This window comes from Pristiophorus japonicus, chromosome 8 (assembly GCF_044704955.1).
Source record: "Pristiophorus japonicus isolate sPriJap1 chromosome 8, sPriJap1.hap1, whole genome shotgun sequence".
Lineage (NCBI taxonomy): Eukaryota > Metazoa > Chordata > Chondrichthyes > Pristiophoridae > Pristiophorus > Pristiophorus japonicus.
In genome coordinates this window covers 198,787,976-198,803,573 of record NC_091984.1, presented here as the reverse complement: position 1 = coordinate 198,803,573, position 15,598 = coordinate 198,787,976, and the positions used below count along the sequence as shown (strand labels likewise).

The following is a 15,598-nucleotide window of genomic DNA, read 5'->3' as shown; positions in this document are numbered from 1 at the left end:
ACATTCCTGGTTACAGGGTTTTCAGATAGGATAGAGTGGGGGATAAAAAAGAAGGGGGTCACAGTATTGATTAAAGAAACAATTACAGTTGTGAGGAGGGATGAAATGTTAGAAGGATCATCAAATGAGGCCGAATGGGTTGAATTGAAGAACAAAAAAGGGGCGATCACACTGCTGGGGGTGTACTATAGATCCCCAAACTGTCAGAGGGAGATAGAAGAGCAAATATATAGGCACATTTCTGAGAAGTGCAAAAACTATAGGGCGGTAATAGTAGGGGATTTCAACTACCCTAATATTAACTGGGATAGAATTAGTGTGAAAGGTATAGAGGGTGTGGAATCCCTAAAATGCATTCAGGAGAACTTTTTTAACCAATATGTAGTAAGCCCAACAAGGGAGGGGGAGGTTCTGGACTTAGTTTTAGGGAATGTAGTTGGGCAGCTGGAATGGGTATCAGTGGGAGAGGACTCTGGTGCTGGTGATTATAATTCAGTTAGATTTAGGGTAGTTATGGAAAAGGACAAAGATAGACCAGGAATAAAAGTTATCAATAGCGGAAAAAGCCAATTTTGCTAAGTTAAGATGGAATTTAGCCAAAGTGAACTGGAAACAGCTACTCGAAGATAAATCAATGTCAGAGCAGTGGGAAGCATTCAAGGAGGAGATCCTGAGGGTTCAGAGCAAGCATGTTCCCTTAAAGAAAAAGAGTGGGACTAACAAATATGAGCCCCCTGGATGACATGGGGCATATAGAGTAGGATAAAGAAAAAAAGGGAGACTTCTGACAGATACCGAGAGCTCAATATTGCAGAAATCCGAAAGGAGTATAGAAAGTGCAGGGGTGAAATTAAAAAGGAAATTAGGAAAGCAAAGAGAGAGCATGAAAACATTTTGGCAAGTAAAATCAAGGAAAACCCAAAGATGTTTTATAAATACATTAACTGCAAGAGGACACACTCGACCAGCTCCATTGGGCGGGCAACATTGTCCGCATGCCCGACACAAGACTCCCAAAGCAAGCGCTCTACTCGGAACTCCTACAACGCAGGCGATCCTCAGGTGGGCAGAGGAAACGTTTCAAGGACACCCTCAAAGCTTCCTTGATAAAGTGCAACATCCGCACCGATACCTGGGAGTCCCTGGCCAAAGACCGCCCTAAGTGGAGCATCCGGGAGGGCGCTGAGCACCTCGAGTCTCATTACCAAGAGCATGCAGAAAACAAGTGCAGGCAGCGGAAGGAGCGTGCGGCAAACCAGACTCCCCACCCACATTTTCCTTCAACGACTGTCTGTCCCACCTATGACAGAGACTCCGCATTGGACTGTAGAGTCACCTGAGAATTCACTTTTAGAGTGGAAGCAAGCCTTCCTCAATTTCGAGGGACTGCCTATGATGATGATCAACTAAAGAAAGAGTAGGGCCTATTAGAGACCATAAAAGTAAACTGTGTGTGGAGGCAGAAGACGTGGGTATGGTTCTTAATGAATACTTTGCAGGCATTGCAATCAGGAAAGAGGAGTGCGAAATATGAGATGAAATAAACTAAGTGAGAGGGGAAGTATTAAGGGGGTTAGCAGCTTTGAAAGTGGATAAATCCCCAGGCTCGGATGAAATGTATCCCAGGATGTTAAGAGAAGCAAACGAGGAAATAGCAGAGGCTCTGACCATCAATTTCCTATCCTCTCTGGTGTGGAGCCAGATAACTGGAGGACTGCTAACATTGTACCACTGTTTAAAAAGTGAGAAAGGGATAGACAGAGTAATTACAGGCCAGTCAGCCTAACCTTGATGGTGGGAAAATTATTGGAAAAAATTCCGAGGGACATGGCAAATCTTCTTTTAGAAAGACACGGATTAATCAAGGAAAGTCAGCATGGATTTGTTAAGGGAAGGTCGTGTCTGACTAACTTGATTGAATTTTTTGAGGAGGTAACAAGGAGGGTCGATGAGGGCAGTGCGTTTGATGTAGTGTATATGGATTTTAGAAAGGCCTTTGACAAGGTCCAACATGGCAGACTGGTCACGAAAGTAAAAGCCCATGGGATCTAAGGCAAAGTGGCAAGTTGGATCCAAAATTGGCTCAGTGGCAGGAAGCAAAGGGTAATGGCTGAACGGTGTTTTTATGACTGGAAGGCTGTTTCCAGTGGTTTCCGCAGGGCTCAGTACTAGGTTCCTTGCTTTTTGTGGTTATATAGCAATGATTTAGACTTGAATGTAAGGGGTATGATTAAGAAGTTTGCAGATAATTACAAAAATTGTCTGTGTGGTTGAAAATGAAGAAGACAGCTGTAGACTGCAATGAACTGATCAGGTGGGCAGAACAGTGGCAAATGGAATTCAATCCTGAGAAATGTGAGGTAATGCATTTGGGGTGGGATAACAAGGCAAGGTAATACACATTAAATGGTAGAACACCAAGAAGTGTAGAGGAAAAAAGGGACCTTGGAGTGCATCTACAAATCCCTGAAAGTAGCAGGTCAGGTAGATAAGGTGGTTAAGAAGGCATATGGAATAGTTGCCTTTATTGGCTGAGGCATAGAATACAAGAGCAGGGAGGCAATTCTTGAACTGTATAAAACACTAGTTAGGCCACAGCTAGAGTATTGCATGTAGTTCTGGTCACCACATTAGAAGAAAGATGTGATTGCACTAGAGAGGGTGCAGAAGAGATTTACGAAGATGTTGCCTAGACTGGAGAATTTTAGCTATGAGGAAAAATTATATAGCCTGGGTTTCTTTTCTTTGGAGCAGAGGAGGCTGAGGGAAAATCTTATTGAGGTGCATAAAATTATTAGGGGCCTAGATAAAGTGGATAGGAATGACCTATTTCCCTTAGTAGAGGGTTCAACAACCAGGGGGCATAGATTTAAAGTAATTGGTGGCAGGTTTAGAGGGGATTTGAGGGGAACTTTTTTCAGTCAGAGGGTGGTGGGGGTCTAGAACTCACTGCCTGGAAGAATGGTAGAGGCAGAAACCCTCTCCACATTTAAAAAGTACTTGGATGTGCACTTGAAGTGCCTTAACCTACAAGGCTACGGACCAAGAGCTGGAAAGTGGGATTTGGCTGGATAGCTCTTTGTTGGCTGGCACAGATGCAATGGGCCAAAATGGCCTTCTTCCATGCTATAAATTTCTATGATTCTATGATTATGTTGCATGCCACCTTTGCATTTACTACACCTTCCAATTTGTTGCCGTCCACAGTTTGAAATTGTATTTCCGATTCCCGAGTCCCAATTATTAATGTAAATTGTGAAAAACAGTGGTTCCAGCACCGATCCCTGTCAAACACCACATACCACCTTTTGAGTAGCTGGGTAGCTTCCTCCCTGTTTTCATTACTATCATGAGTGTATTATGCGGTACCTTATTGAAGGCCTTTTGAAAATCCAAATATATTACATCTACTGAATTATCATTGTCTACTCTTTCTGTCACATCTTCAAAGAATTCAATAGGGTTGGTCAAGCATGACCTTCCCTTTTGAAATTTGTGCTGACGGCTCTTGATTATATATCTAGATGTTTTTTTAATTACATTTTTGAGTAAAGATTCCATTATCTTTCCTATCACTGACATCCTCGACTCCGAGGACTGCCCAAGAAGAAGATGATGTTCCTTTATGCTTACTCCTCTTATCTGCTCAGGTTCATTTCCCATAACTAGATCCAGCAGTGATTCCTCTCTTGTTGGGCTTCTTACATACTGGGAAAGAAAGGCGAACTGAACACAGTGTAAAAACTCCATTCACTTTTCCCGTTTTCCCTACCTCTTTTTGCCAATTTATTTGAGGATAGCTGAAATTTTACATATTTCTTCCTCCACTTCCCTTCCAATATTAGGTCATCATCATGGGCAGTCCCTCGAAATCAAGGATGACTTGCTTCCACTCTAAGTGAGTTCTCAGGTGACTGTACAGTCCAATGCGGGAATTACAGTCTCTGTCACAGTGGTTGAAGGAAAGGGTGGGTGGGGAGCCTGGTTTGCCGCACGCTCCTTCCGCTGTCTGCACTTGGTTTCTGCATGCTCTCGGCGGTGAGACTCAAGGTGCTCAACACCCTCCCGGGTGCTCTTCCTCCATTTTGGGCGGTCTTGGGCCAAGGATTCCCAGGTGCTGGTGGGGATGTTACATTTTATCAAGGAGGCTTTGAGGGTGTCCTTGAAGTGTTTCCTCTGCCCACCTGGGGCTCACCTGCCGTGTAGGAGTTCCGAGTAGAACACTTGCTTAGGGAGTCTCGTTTCGGGCATGCAGATGAGTTGGCCGCCCAACGGAGCTGGTCGAGTGTGGTCAGTGCTTCGATGCTGGGGATGTTGGCCTGAGAGAGAACACTGATAAGTACTACCAGCGCTGTCTCCACAAGATCCTGCAAATCCACTGGGAGGATAGACTATTAGGTGTTCTGTAAATTACTCCTATTATCATTTGTCTCTATCCATTTGGATTCTGTTTCTCTCTTAATGTTAGTTATGTCCTTTTTTTCTACTGCCATTATGTTATCTCTAATTAGTACCGATACCCCACCCACTCTTCCTTTCCTATCCCTTCTAAATCCGTTATATTCTGTAATATTTAACTGTCAAATCTGTTCTTTATTAAGCCATGTTTCAGTTATCCTATTAAATCTGGCTCCTCGCTATGAATTATTGCCTCAGTTCTTCCCGTTTTATTTTGGATGCTGTGTACATTGAAAACAACATTTTTTTTTAAATCCTCATGTTTGATACCTAATGCAATCTATATAACTCAAATTAACCGATTTGTGCCAACATCTATTCAAGAAAAAGGGAAAACTCACTTCTCTTTTTCTATCTCCATAGAAAGCCGTTTCATGTCAGTGTCCTTGAAATCAAAAGTGAAGCTGTCAGTCTCAAAGTTAAGACTCGGGATTTCTGTTGGCATTGAAGTTGTGTTTGAACTCAATGGCTGCAAAAGAATTATAAATAAAAATGTAGTGAAGTATGAATAAAGTCATTTTTATTCTGTCCAGTACTTTAGCAAATCTTACAATGTTTTACAGTGAAATACATTTACAGAACGAATTAAAGAGTTGCTATGTTTGATATGGCAAGAATCAACTTATTGAAGTAGATAGTATTGGTTAGAGTTCTGCTCTTGTTATACTGCCATACCATTTAAAAGCAGTACCTAATCCAAGAATGTAGTGAGCTAGGAGCACTGGGTTATCCTGAAGTCTCCACACTGCTCTGAAATCAAGGAAAAATAGAGCTGCACTCACTGTGATTTGAATGCCAATGAAATTTTCCTTTTTAATGTGAATTTTTAAAGATTCAGATGGCTGCTACGAACTTTGAGATTTAAAATTAAAGCTCAACAAGTTGGCTTTGTATAATATACAACCAGTGCAAAGTTCCAATGGCACCTAAAGATAAAAGATTTGCATTTATATAGCGTCGATCATGACCTCAAGACATCCCCAATCGCCATTGAAGTATTTTTGAAGTGTAGTCACTGTTTTCATGTAGGAAACGTGTCAGCCAATTTGCAGACAAGGTCCCAGAAACAGCAATGAGATTATGACTAGATAATCTGTTTTTAGTGATGTTGGTTGAAGAATAAATATGGCCAGGACACTGGGGAGAACTCCCTTGTGCTTCTTCAAAATAGTGCCATAGGATCTTTTCTTTCCACCTGACAAAGCGGAGGTTTAACATCTCATTCAAAATAAGGCACCTCCGAATGTGCTGCATGGCTTCAGTGCATCATCATCATAGGCAGCCCTTTGAAATGAGGATAACTTGCTTCCATGCCAAAAAGGGATGAGTTCACAGGTGTTTCAATGAAGAACCTAATATTCCAGGTCCCGAACTACATCAAGAAGGGCGGAAGATGCCTGTGCGTGGATTTTAACGTGTGGTTGCTGTTGCACACCAACCACCACATGGACTTGACAGAGCTAGGTCTTGGTCCAGTGACAAGGATTAACCAGACATTTAGAGACCGCATGGATGAACTACAACAATAGTACATTCCTGTCTGGCGTAAAAATAAAAAAGAGAAGGTGGCTCAACCGTGGCTATCAAGGGAAATCAGGGATAGTATTAAAGCCAAGGAAGTGGCATACAAATTGGCCAGAAATAGCAGCGCACCCGGGGACTGGGAGAAATTTAGAACTCAGCAGAGGAGGACAAAGGGTTTGATTAGGGCAGGGAAAATGGAGTACGAGAAGAAGCTTGCAGGGAACATTAAGACGGATTGCAAAAGTTTCTATAGATATGTAAAGAGAAAAAGGTTAGTAAAGACAAACGTAGGTCCCCTGCAATCAGAATCAGGGGAAGTCATAACGGGGAACAAAGAAATGGCGGACCAATTAAACAAGTACTTTGGTTCGGTATTCACAAAGGAGGACACAAACAACCTTCCGGATATAAAAGGGGTCAGAGGGTCTAGTAAGGAGGAGGAACTGAGGGAAATCCTTATTAGTCAGGAAATTGTGTTGGGGAAATTGATGGGATTGAAGGCCGATAAATCCCCAGGGCCTGATGGACTGCATCCCAGAGTACTTAAGGAGGTGGCCTTGGAAATAGTGGATGCATTGACAGTCATTTTCCAACATTCCATTGATTCTGGATCAGTTCCTATCGAGTGGAGGGCAGCCAATGTAACCCCACTTTATAAAAAAGGAGGGAGAGAGAAAACAGGGAATTATAGACCGGTTAGCCTGACACCGGTAGTGGGTAAAATGATGGAATCAATTATTGAGGATGTCATAGCAGCGCATTTGGAAAAAGGTGACATGATAGGTCCAAGTCAGCATGGATTTGTGAAAGGGAAATCATGCTTGACAAATCTTCTGGAATTTTTTGAGGATGTTTCCAGTAGAGTGGACAAGGGAGAACCAGTTGGTGTGGTATATTTGGACTTTCAGAAGGCTTTCGACAAGGTCCCACACAAGAGATTAATGTGCAAAGTTAAAGCACATGGGATTGGGGGTAGTGTGCTGACATGGATTGAGAACAGGTTGTCCGACAGAAAGCAAAGAGTAGGAGTAAATGGGTACTTTTCAGAATGGCAGGCAGTGACTAGTGGGGTACCGCAAGGTTCTGTGCTGGGGCCCCAGCTGTTTACATTGTACATTAATGATTTAGACGAGGGGATTAAATGTAGTATCTCCAAATTTGCGGATGACACTAAGTTGGGTGGCAGTGTGAGCTGCGAGGAGGATGCTATGAGGCTGCAGAGCGACTTGGATAGGTTAGGTGAGTGGGCAAATGCATGGCAGATGAAGTATAATGTCGATAAATGTGAGGTTATCCACTTTGGTGGTAAAAACAGAGAGACAGACTATTATCTGAATGGTGACAGATTAGGAAAAGGGGAGGTGCAACGAGACCTGGGTGTCATGGTACATCAGTCATTGAAGGTTGACATGCAGGTACAGCAGGCGGTTAAGAAAGCAAATGGCATGTTGGCCTTCATAGCGAGGGGATTTGAGTACAGGGGCAGGGAGGTGTTGCTACAGTTGTACAGGGCCTTGGTGAGGCCACACCCGGAGTATTGTGTACAGTTTTGGTCTCCTAACCTGAGGAAGGACATTCTTGCTATTGAGGGAGTGCAGCGAAGGTTCACCAGACTGATTCCCGGGATGGAGGGACTGACCTATCAAGAAAGACTGGATCAACTGGGCTTGTATTCACTGGAGTTCAGAAGAGTGAGAGGGGACCTCATAGAAACGTTTAAAATTCTGACGGGTTTGGACAGGTTGGATGCAGGAAGAATGTTCCCAATGTTGGGGAAGTCCAGAACCAGGGGTCACAGTCTAAGGATAAGGGGTAAGCCATTTAGGACCGAGATGAGGAGAAACTTCTTCACCCAGAGAGTGGTGAACCTGTGGAATTCTCTACCACAGAAAGTTGTTGAGGCCAATTCACTAAATATATTCAAAAAGGAGTTAGATGAAGTCCTTACTACGAGGGGGATCAAGGCGTATGGCGAGAAAGTAGGAATGGGGTACTGAAGTTGCATGTTCAGCCATGAACTCATTGAATGGCGGTGCAGGCTAGAAGGGCCGAATGGCCTACTCCTGCATCTATTTTCTATGTTTCTATGTTTCTATGACTGGAGACCAGCTCTGTTGCAAGGACCTAGTGTGGACACATATCGCAGTGGGCTGGCCCGTGCTGCCCCTGGGCCCTCGTCTTTTCTGGGCCCCGAACTCACACCTCTCCTGGGCCCCGATCACATCCCTCTACGAACTCTTGCCGCTCCTTCGCGCCGACCTCGCCGCTCCTGCTGTAGCTGCCCACACTGCAATCAGCGACCTGGATTTGGGTGATGTCAAATCCAGTCGCCCTCTTCGCAGTCGTCGCCCTCCTGCAGCAGCACACACTGCTCCAGTACTGCACTTGAATGTCAGCCTAGATTTTGTCTCTGAATTGGGGCTTGAACCCACAACCTTTCTAACTCAGAGACAAGAGACTGGTTTGATTTTAGTTACTCTGATAGGTTTGTTGCAATGCAAAATGTCTGATACCCAAATGGAGTTAAAAATTATACATCTACGTATTAAATGGTAAAGAGAGTACTGTGTATGAAGACTTGCTGGTGATCTCAATAAGTTTTTGCTTGGCTCTCCGTTCAGACTCTCGTGCATCCTGCAAATCTTGTTTCAATTGCTCAGCCTCTTTTGCTCTGTTTCAAAAGCAAAATAAAAGGCTTGAGATAAGCTGTTCTTCAAATAATATAATGTATCTTCATTTTAGGCATGCAACAGTATAATATATCTAGTACAAATAAATTAAAAATAGAAAATATTATAAAGAGAATTTGAAGGCAAGATAAATATAAAAAATAACTTTTCACGAACAATATTACATAATAATAAAACACTGAATACGCAAACCGGGTTTATACATTTTCAAAATGCATCATCAGTACAACTCTACAGATTTTGTGTAAAGATGTCCTTACAGTTCACATGATCTTTCAACTAGTAGAATAAGCAGACTAATCTACAGACTTCTTCATGACAAATTTCAAATCCAATATATGATTGGTTAAAAGAAGATAATTTTGCAAGTAAACAAGAAAGACAATGACACCAATATTTTCAGGAAGGTAGGGAGGGTGCAAGTGACGCCGAAAAAGGGCGAAGAACCTAGCAAGGCCGAGGATGCGGAGGACCTGCTAAACTCCGTTTCCCACCCGGCAGCCAGCCAAATGGACAGTCTGGACAGCTGTTGGTAGGGAACACCAGCGGCACGAGTTCGGAGAGGCTCACGATCGGGAGATGGGAGATCGATAATCAGGAGGGGGGGGAGCCAGGAATCGGAAGGGGGAAGAGGCCCGCAATCAGGAGGGGGTAAAAGTCCAAAGGCTTCCTTGTGGGGGACGAACTCCTGCGCCTCCTGACCCACAAGGAGTGCTGAAAGAAGCACTTACCTTGTGGAGCCAGAAACTCCCGCCTCCCTTTCACTGCCGAGTTTCCCGATCCCTGGGAAAGTCGTGCAACAACAGTAAATTTTAAATTGGGCTCCCAATTGCATATGTTAATGAATGCCCTGTCTCTCAATGGTGAGATACTTGGATGCCACGACATTCGATGCTGTAAAAAAGATGGCGGGCTCGTGCATTGCATGTTGGGATCACGCTCCCCATAGTTAACTTTTTAACCCCCCCCCACTCCCCCCGAACCTCTCCTGCCCTAAGTGGAGGGAGTTAATATCGAGGCTAATGTCTTTGTTTTAGATATCAGCTAATCAAATTCATCCCACTATGAAAGGCGGTACTGGGTCTCAAACCCACAAACGCGCAAATAAGAAGTGGGTGACATAACTGCAAGGCTACCAGAAAATATTTATATTGTGTTTTCTCTCCTAAGTTTCTAGCTAAGAGGGCTGAAAAACACATTGCAGCCTTTTTCAAAACTATTAAAATCTCCAATTCATAGGACAGAGTGCGATACTAAGGAATAACAGTTTTCTTCCCTTTTGGGGGTGGGATAACCATTTAGCCTCTAGCATCACAACCAGTGAAACAAATCAATTAGATTGGTAAACAGGTTAGGAGTACTGGCCCTTCATTCAGGTTTGATTCTGCAGTTACAGAATTTGACAGTCAACAAAGTGCACTGTTGCTGAATAGAATTTTGCCATCATATAACTGAAATGTTTACCGTCTCTCAGATTCTTCGACCATCTTAAGCGCTAACACCTCTGCCTCCAGCACTTTCTGCTCCATCAGTTTTTTTTCTTCCTCTGTTCTTAAAGCTGTGACTTTCAATCGGTACATCTCTTGCTCAGCCTCTGCGGCCTTCTGGGCCAATAATTTGGCCTCCTCTTCTGCAATCTGGGCTTTTTCTGCCAGCAAGTCTGCAGTCTCTTCAGATCTCAGCTAAAGACAAGACAAATCCTTCAGCTTAACTGCTGGCTGCTTACTCAAGAGTTCAATACATATAAAGGCTTTTATAGCCTTATAGACCCAACCCCGCACAGCCCGTTTCTACCTCCTTCCCAAGATTCACAAACAGGACTGTCCTGGTAGACCCATCTGTTCTTGCCCCACGGAACTGATTTCTTCTTATGTCGACCCTTATCCAGTCTCTTCCCACCTACATCTTTTCCGATGCTCTCCGCTACTTTAACAGTTTCCTGGCCCCAACCGTCTCCTTTTCACATCCATGGACGTCCAATCCCTCTACACTTCCATCCCTCACCAGGACGGCCTGAGGACGCTCCACTTCTTCCTTGAACAGAGGCCCAACCAGTCCCCATCCACTACCACCCTCCTCTGCCCGTCTGAACTTGTTCTTACATTGAACAACTTCTCCTTTGACTCCACTCACTTCCTCCAAATTAAAGGTGTTGCTATGGGAACCCACCTGGGTCCTACCGATGCCTGCCTTTTCGTGAGATATGTAGAACATTCTTTGTTCCAGTCCTACTCGGGTCCCCTCCCTCACATCTTTTTCCGGTAAGTTGATGACTGTATCAGTGCCGTATCCTGCTCTCACCCTGAACTAGAAAATTTCATTCACTTTGCATCCAATTTCCACCCTTCCCTTAGCTTAACATGGTGCATCTCCGACTCTTCCCTTCCCTTTCTCGACTTCTCTGTCTCCATTTCTGGGAATAGGCTATTGATAAATATTCACTATAAGCCCACTGACTCCCACTGCTACCTGGGCTACACTTCCCCCCCACTTCCTGTAAGGATTCCATTCCATTCTCCCAGTTTCTCCCTCTCTGTCGCATCTGTTCTGATGTCACCTTCCATATTAGTGCATCCGATATATCTTCCTTTTTCCTCAACCGAGGATTCCCCTCTACTGTGGTTGACATCCATGTCCGTTCTATTTCCTCTTGAAGAGGCGGTAACGGACCTTAAAGAAGAGGGCAATTTCCCCCCCTTAATCTCTTCTGCCTTCCATCCCATCATAGACCTTACCTTTTGTTATTTCCTCCCCTCCTTTCCCTGCCCCTACACTTGCTCTAAACTTGTTACATCTCTAACTTTTTCCAGCCTGACAAAGGTTCATCGACCTGAAACGTTAACTCTGTTTCTCTCTCCACAGATGCTGCCTGACCTGCTGAGTATTCCCAACATTTTCTGTTTTTATTTAAGGCCTTTATAGACATTGGCATCACTATTCAAGGCACAGAATCATAGAATAGTACAGAATAATAATGTTGATCACCAAAGCCTCATTTGCCAGTTGTGCCTCATCCTGAAGTTGTAATAATCGGCGCTCCAGGTCATCCCTTGCTCTTTCTGCATCTTCCCTGAGCTGTTTCTCTCGTGCAAGCCTTTGACGTTCCATCTACCAAATGGTAAGGAAAGTAGTGTTTAATCCATCAAGATCCATAATGGCCAAGTTAAGTAGAGCAATAACTTTATTATTCTTCGGGAAAAAATGTAAAAAATATGTTCTGTAAGTTCTTTTTCATCATTTTCAAGCTTGAGAAAAAATATGTTAAATCACAGTTTTCTGTTCAGCTACAAATACATAAAATGACATTAATGTCAACTACCTTACATTTATAATAAATTAAAATTGGAATATAAACTAACTGAACAAGAGCTTTTAAAGCAATAGTTAAGAAAATGCTGAACTGTATTTAGATAAAGGCAGAATAAACCTGTAAGAATAGCTGGTAGGTTTGTAGAACCATGAGATGATCACCAAATGATCAGCATATCTACATCTCCTTATTATGTATATGCTACGTCCAATTAGTATCACACTTAAATCAGAAAAAACATTACTTCACTCAGCTTGTGGCATTTATTGGTCACAATAATATTTAATTAATAAAACTTAGGTAGCTGTATATATGAATAATAAGTAAGATTAAAACATTATGGCCGAGAAATTGGGTATTGCCCCATTTGGGGGCAGTAACATCCGGGAGGCGGGACATTTTGCGCCAGGCACAGAAGTACCGCCCCACTCGCTAAATATGGGTTGCCGCCCCCAGAAGGAAGGGGAGCGCTAAATCAAGCACTCCACTGCCTTCCTGGGGTGGAAGCAGGGCGCACGGTTCAGCAGCGCTACACACTGGGCTGCGTAGCACTGCCACATACAAGAGTTAGGGCAGGTCTCGAAAGAGATGGAGTGGTTGCTGTTGAGGTTCTTCCCAAGCAGCTCCGTAACATAGGACGCTGTGCTCTACGGGCTGTTCCCAGGGACACACACCGAGACAGACATCACCTGCTGCTGGAGGGCTATCAACTCGGTGAAAGACGCACTTTGGTCTTGCTGAAACTTACTGGTCTTCCAGAGCAAGGAGATGTCCACATCTGTGTGTTGCAAACTGGTGCAATCCAAGATCCGGGACTACGTGCTGAGGGATGAACTAAAAATTGGTGCATCCGCCGCAAAGGCACAGTAGGGAAGAGCCAGTTTAAAGCCCTTCCGCCACGGTAAACCCAGGGGCTGGTATCAGTATAAAACTCCCCTCGGGCTGCAATGGTAAACCTTTTGTATACACAGAGCACCATGATCTGCAAACACCTATGTAGTGCCATGTATAATGCAAGTTCTGTTGCGTAATGCATGTTGGAAAGAAATGTAACTGTACCCTCACTGTGTACCGTATGGTGACACATGTAATGTAACTTGATGAACGTACCACAATGTACACTGAATCGTACCTTGAAACGTAAAGTAAAGAAATGTATTGAACGGAACTGCGGTCAGCATCCAAATGTAATGTATGGAATTGCTGACCGCATCCAAATGTACTGAACTGCTTTCGAATGTATTGTGCAAATTTTTATATGAATAAAGTATATTTTGAATTTTTTTTTAAAAAAGTAACAATTGGCTGAACTGACAACTGTACTGAACTGCTTTCGAATGTATTGTGCAAATTTTTATATGAATAACGTATATTTTGAAATTAAAAAAAATACAAGGGGCTCTTCCCTGAATTAAAGAGTAAGGCCCAAGCTGCATACTCTGCATAATGGGTACCCACCAACTGGACCACCGGGGAGCGGGGGTGCACGTGCGATAGGTACTCAAGCAGAGTGCTGGGCTGAGCGATTGCGGTACAGACCCTGCGACCAAAGTGCAACTGGAGCGGGAAACAAAACGGCAGATTTTATTCAGCAGCAGCTGACCACCTCCCCTTTAAATTTAGCCCCCGGTCACAGCCGGCCACGCCCCTGACGCTGTCGCCATCATCATCCGGCACAGCTTCAGGGGGCGAAACCAAATTTAGCAGCCGGGGCATTAATGGGGCGATGCGCACAGTGATGATGTCACAATCTCCGTGCAAAGGAGATTGGGGCTGTAGCACTGCTGCTAAACTCCCGCCGAATTTAGCGGGAGGCGTTAGTGGCGCTGCACCTGGACGCAAAGTCAACGGGAGGCGCAAATGCATCCAATTTCTCCCTCTATAAATATTAATTATATTCAGCAAAAAACAATCTGTGACGTAGAGTAAATCCTACAGTAATCTCAACTTGAATGAAATATTTAATTTCTACATTTTACAACGAGCAGATGTACACAGGTCACTTTACCAAAACAATGCTTTCATAATATTTGAATCAGTATTATTCAGGGGGTAATAGAACTAAATAAACAACCAAGGCTGGGAACTCAACATCCAGGGGTATTCAATGTTCAGGAAGGATAGACAGAAAGGAAAAGGAGGTAGGGTAGCGTTACTGGTTAAAGAGATTAAAGCAATAGTAAGGAAGGACATCAGCTTGGATGATGAGGAATCTATATGGGTCGAACTGCGAAACACAAAAGGGCAGAAAACGTTAGTGGGAGTTGTGTACAGACCACCAAATAGTAGTAGTGAGGTTGGGGATGGCATCAAACAGAAAATTAGGGATGCGTGCAATAAAGGTACAGCAGTTATTATGGGTAACTTTAATCTACTTATAGATTGGGCTAACCAAACTAGTAGCAGTACTGTGGAGGAGGATTTCCTGGAGTGTATAAGGGATGGTTTTCTAGACCAATATGTCGAGGAACCAACTAGAGAGCAGGCCATCCTAGATTGGGTCTTGTGTAATGAGAGAGGATTAATTAGTAATCTTGCCGTGCGAGGCCCCTTGGGGAAGAGTGATCATAATATGGTAGAATTCTTCATTAAGAGGGAGAGTTACACAGTTAATTCAGAGACGAGGGTCCTGAACTTAAAGGATGGTATAAGATGTGAATTGGCTAGGATAGACTGGCGAATGATACTTAAAGAGTTGACGGTAGATAAGCAATGGCAGACATTTAAAGATCACATGGATGAACTACAACAATTGTACATCCCTGTCTGGCGTACAAATAAAACGGGGAAAGTGGCTCAAACGTGGCTAACGAGGGAAATTAGGGATAGTGTTAAATCCAAGGAAGAGGCATATAAATTGGCCAGAAAAAGCAGCAAACCTGAGGACTGGGAGAAATTTAGAATTCAGCAGAGGAGGACTAAGAGTTTAATTAGGAGGGGGAAAATAGAGTATGAGAGTAAGCTTGCAGGGAACAAAAAAACTGAGGAATTCATAATGGGGAACAAGGAAATGGCAGACCAATTGAACAAATACTTTGGTTCTGTCTTCACTAAGGAAGACACGAATAACTTCCCGAAAATACTAGGGGACCGAGGGTCTAGCGAGAAAGAGAAACCGAGGGAACTGAGGGAAATCCTTATTAGTCAGGAAATGGTATTAGGGAAATTGATGGGATTGAAGGCCGATAAATCCCCAGGGCCTGATAGTCTGCATCCCAGAGTACTTAAGGAAGTGGCCCTAGAAATAGTAGATGCATTGGTGGTCATCTTCCAACATTCCATGGACTCTGGATCAGCTCCTCTGGATTGGAGGTAGCTAATATAACCCCACTTTTTAAAAAAGGAGAGAGAGAGAAAACAGGGAATTATAGACCAGTTAGCCTGACATCAGTAGTGGGGAAAATGCTTGAATCAATTATTAAAGATGTAATAGCAATGCATTTGGAAAGCAGGATCGGTCCAAGCCAGCATGGATTTATGAAAGGGAAATCATGCTTGACAAATTTTCTGGAATTTTTTGATGATGTAACTAGTAGAGTGGATAAGGGAGAACCAGTGGATGTGGTGTATTTGGACTTTCAAAAGGCTTTTGACAAGGTCCCACACAAGAGATTAA

General features: G+C 43.5%; 1 protein-coding gene across 4 annotated transcripts in view; it reads right to left on the bottom strand.

Moving 5' to 3' along the window:
- LOC139268910 (merlin) overlaps positions 1–15,598 on the bottom strand; it is a 211,923-nt gene that overhangs the window by 57,728 nt on the left and 138,597 nt on the right. For all 4 annotated transcript variants that reach the window (XM_070887744.1, XM_070887745.1, XM_070887746.1 and 1 more), the window contains 4 exons: positions 11,658–11,780; positions 10,137–10,354; positions 8,548–8,653; positions 4,800–4,927 (listed from right to left, as the gene is read on the bottom strand). In XM_070887744.1, coding sequence (XP_070743845.1) covers positions 4,800–4,927; positions 8,548–8,653; positions 10,137–10,354; positions 11,658–11,780 — 575 coding nt within the window. The remainder of the gene's footprint in view (positions 1–4,799; positions 4,928–8,547; positions 8,654–10,136; positions 10,355–11,657; positions 11,781–15,598) is intronic.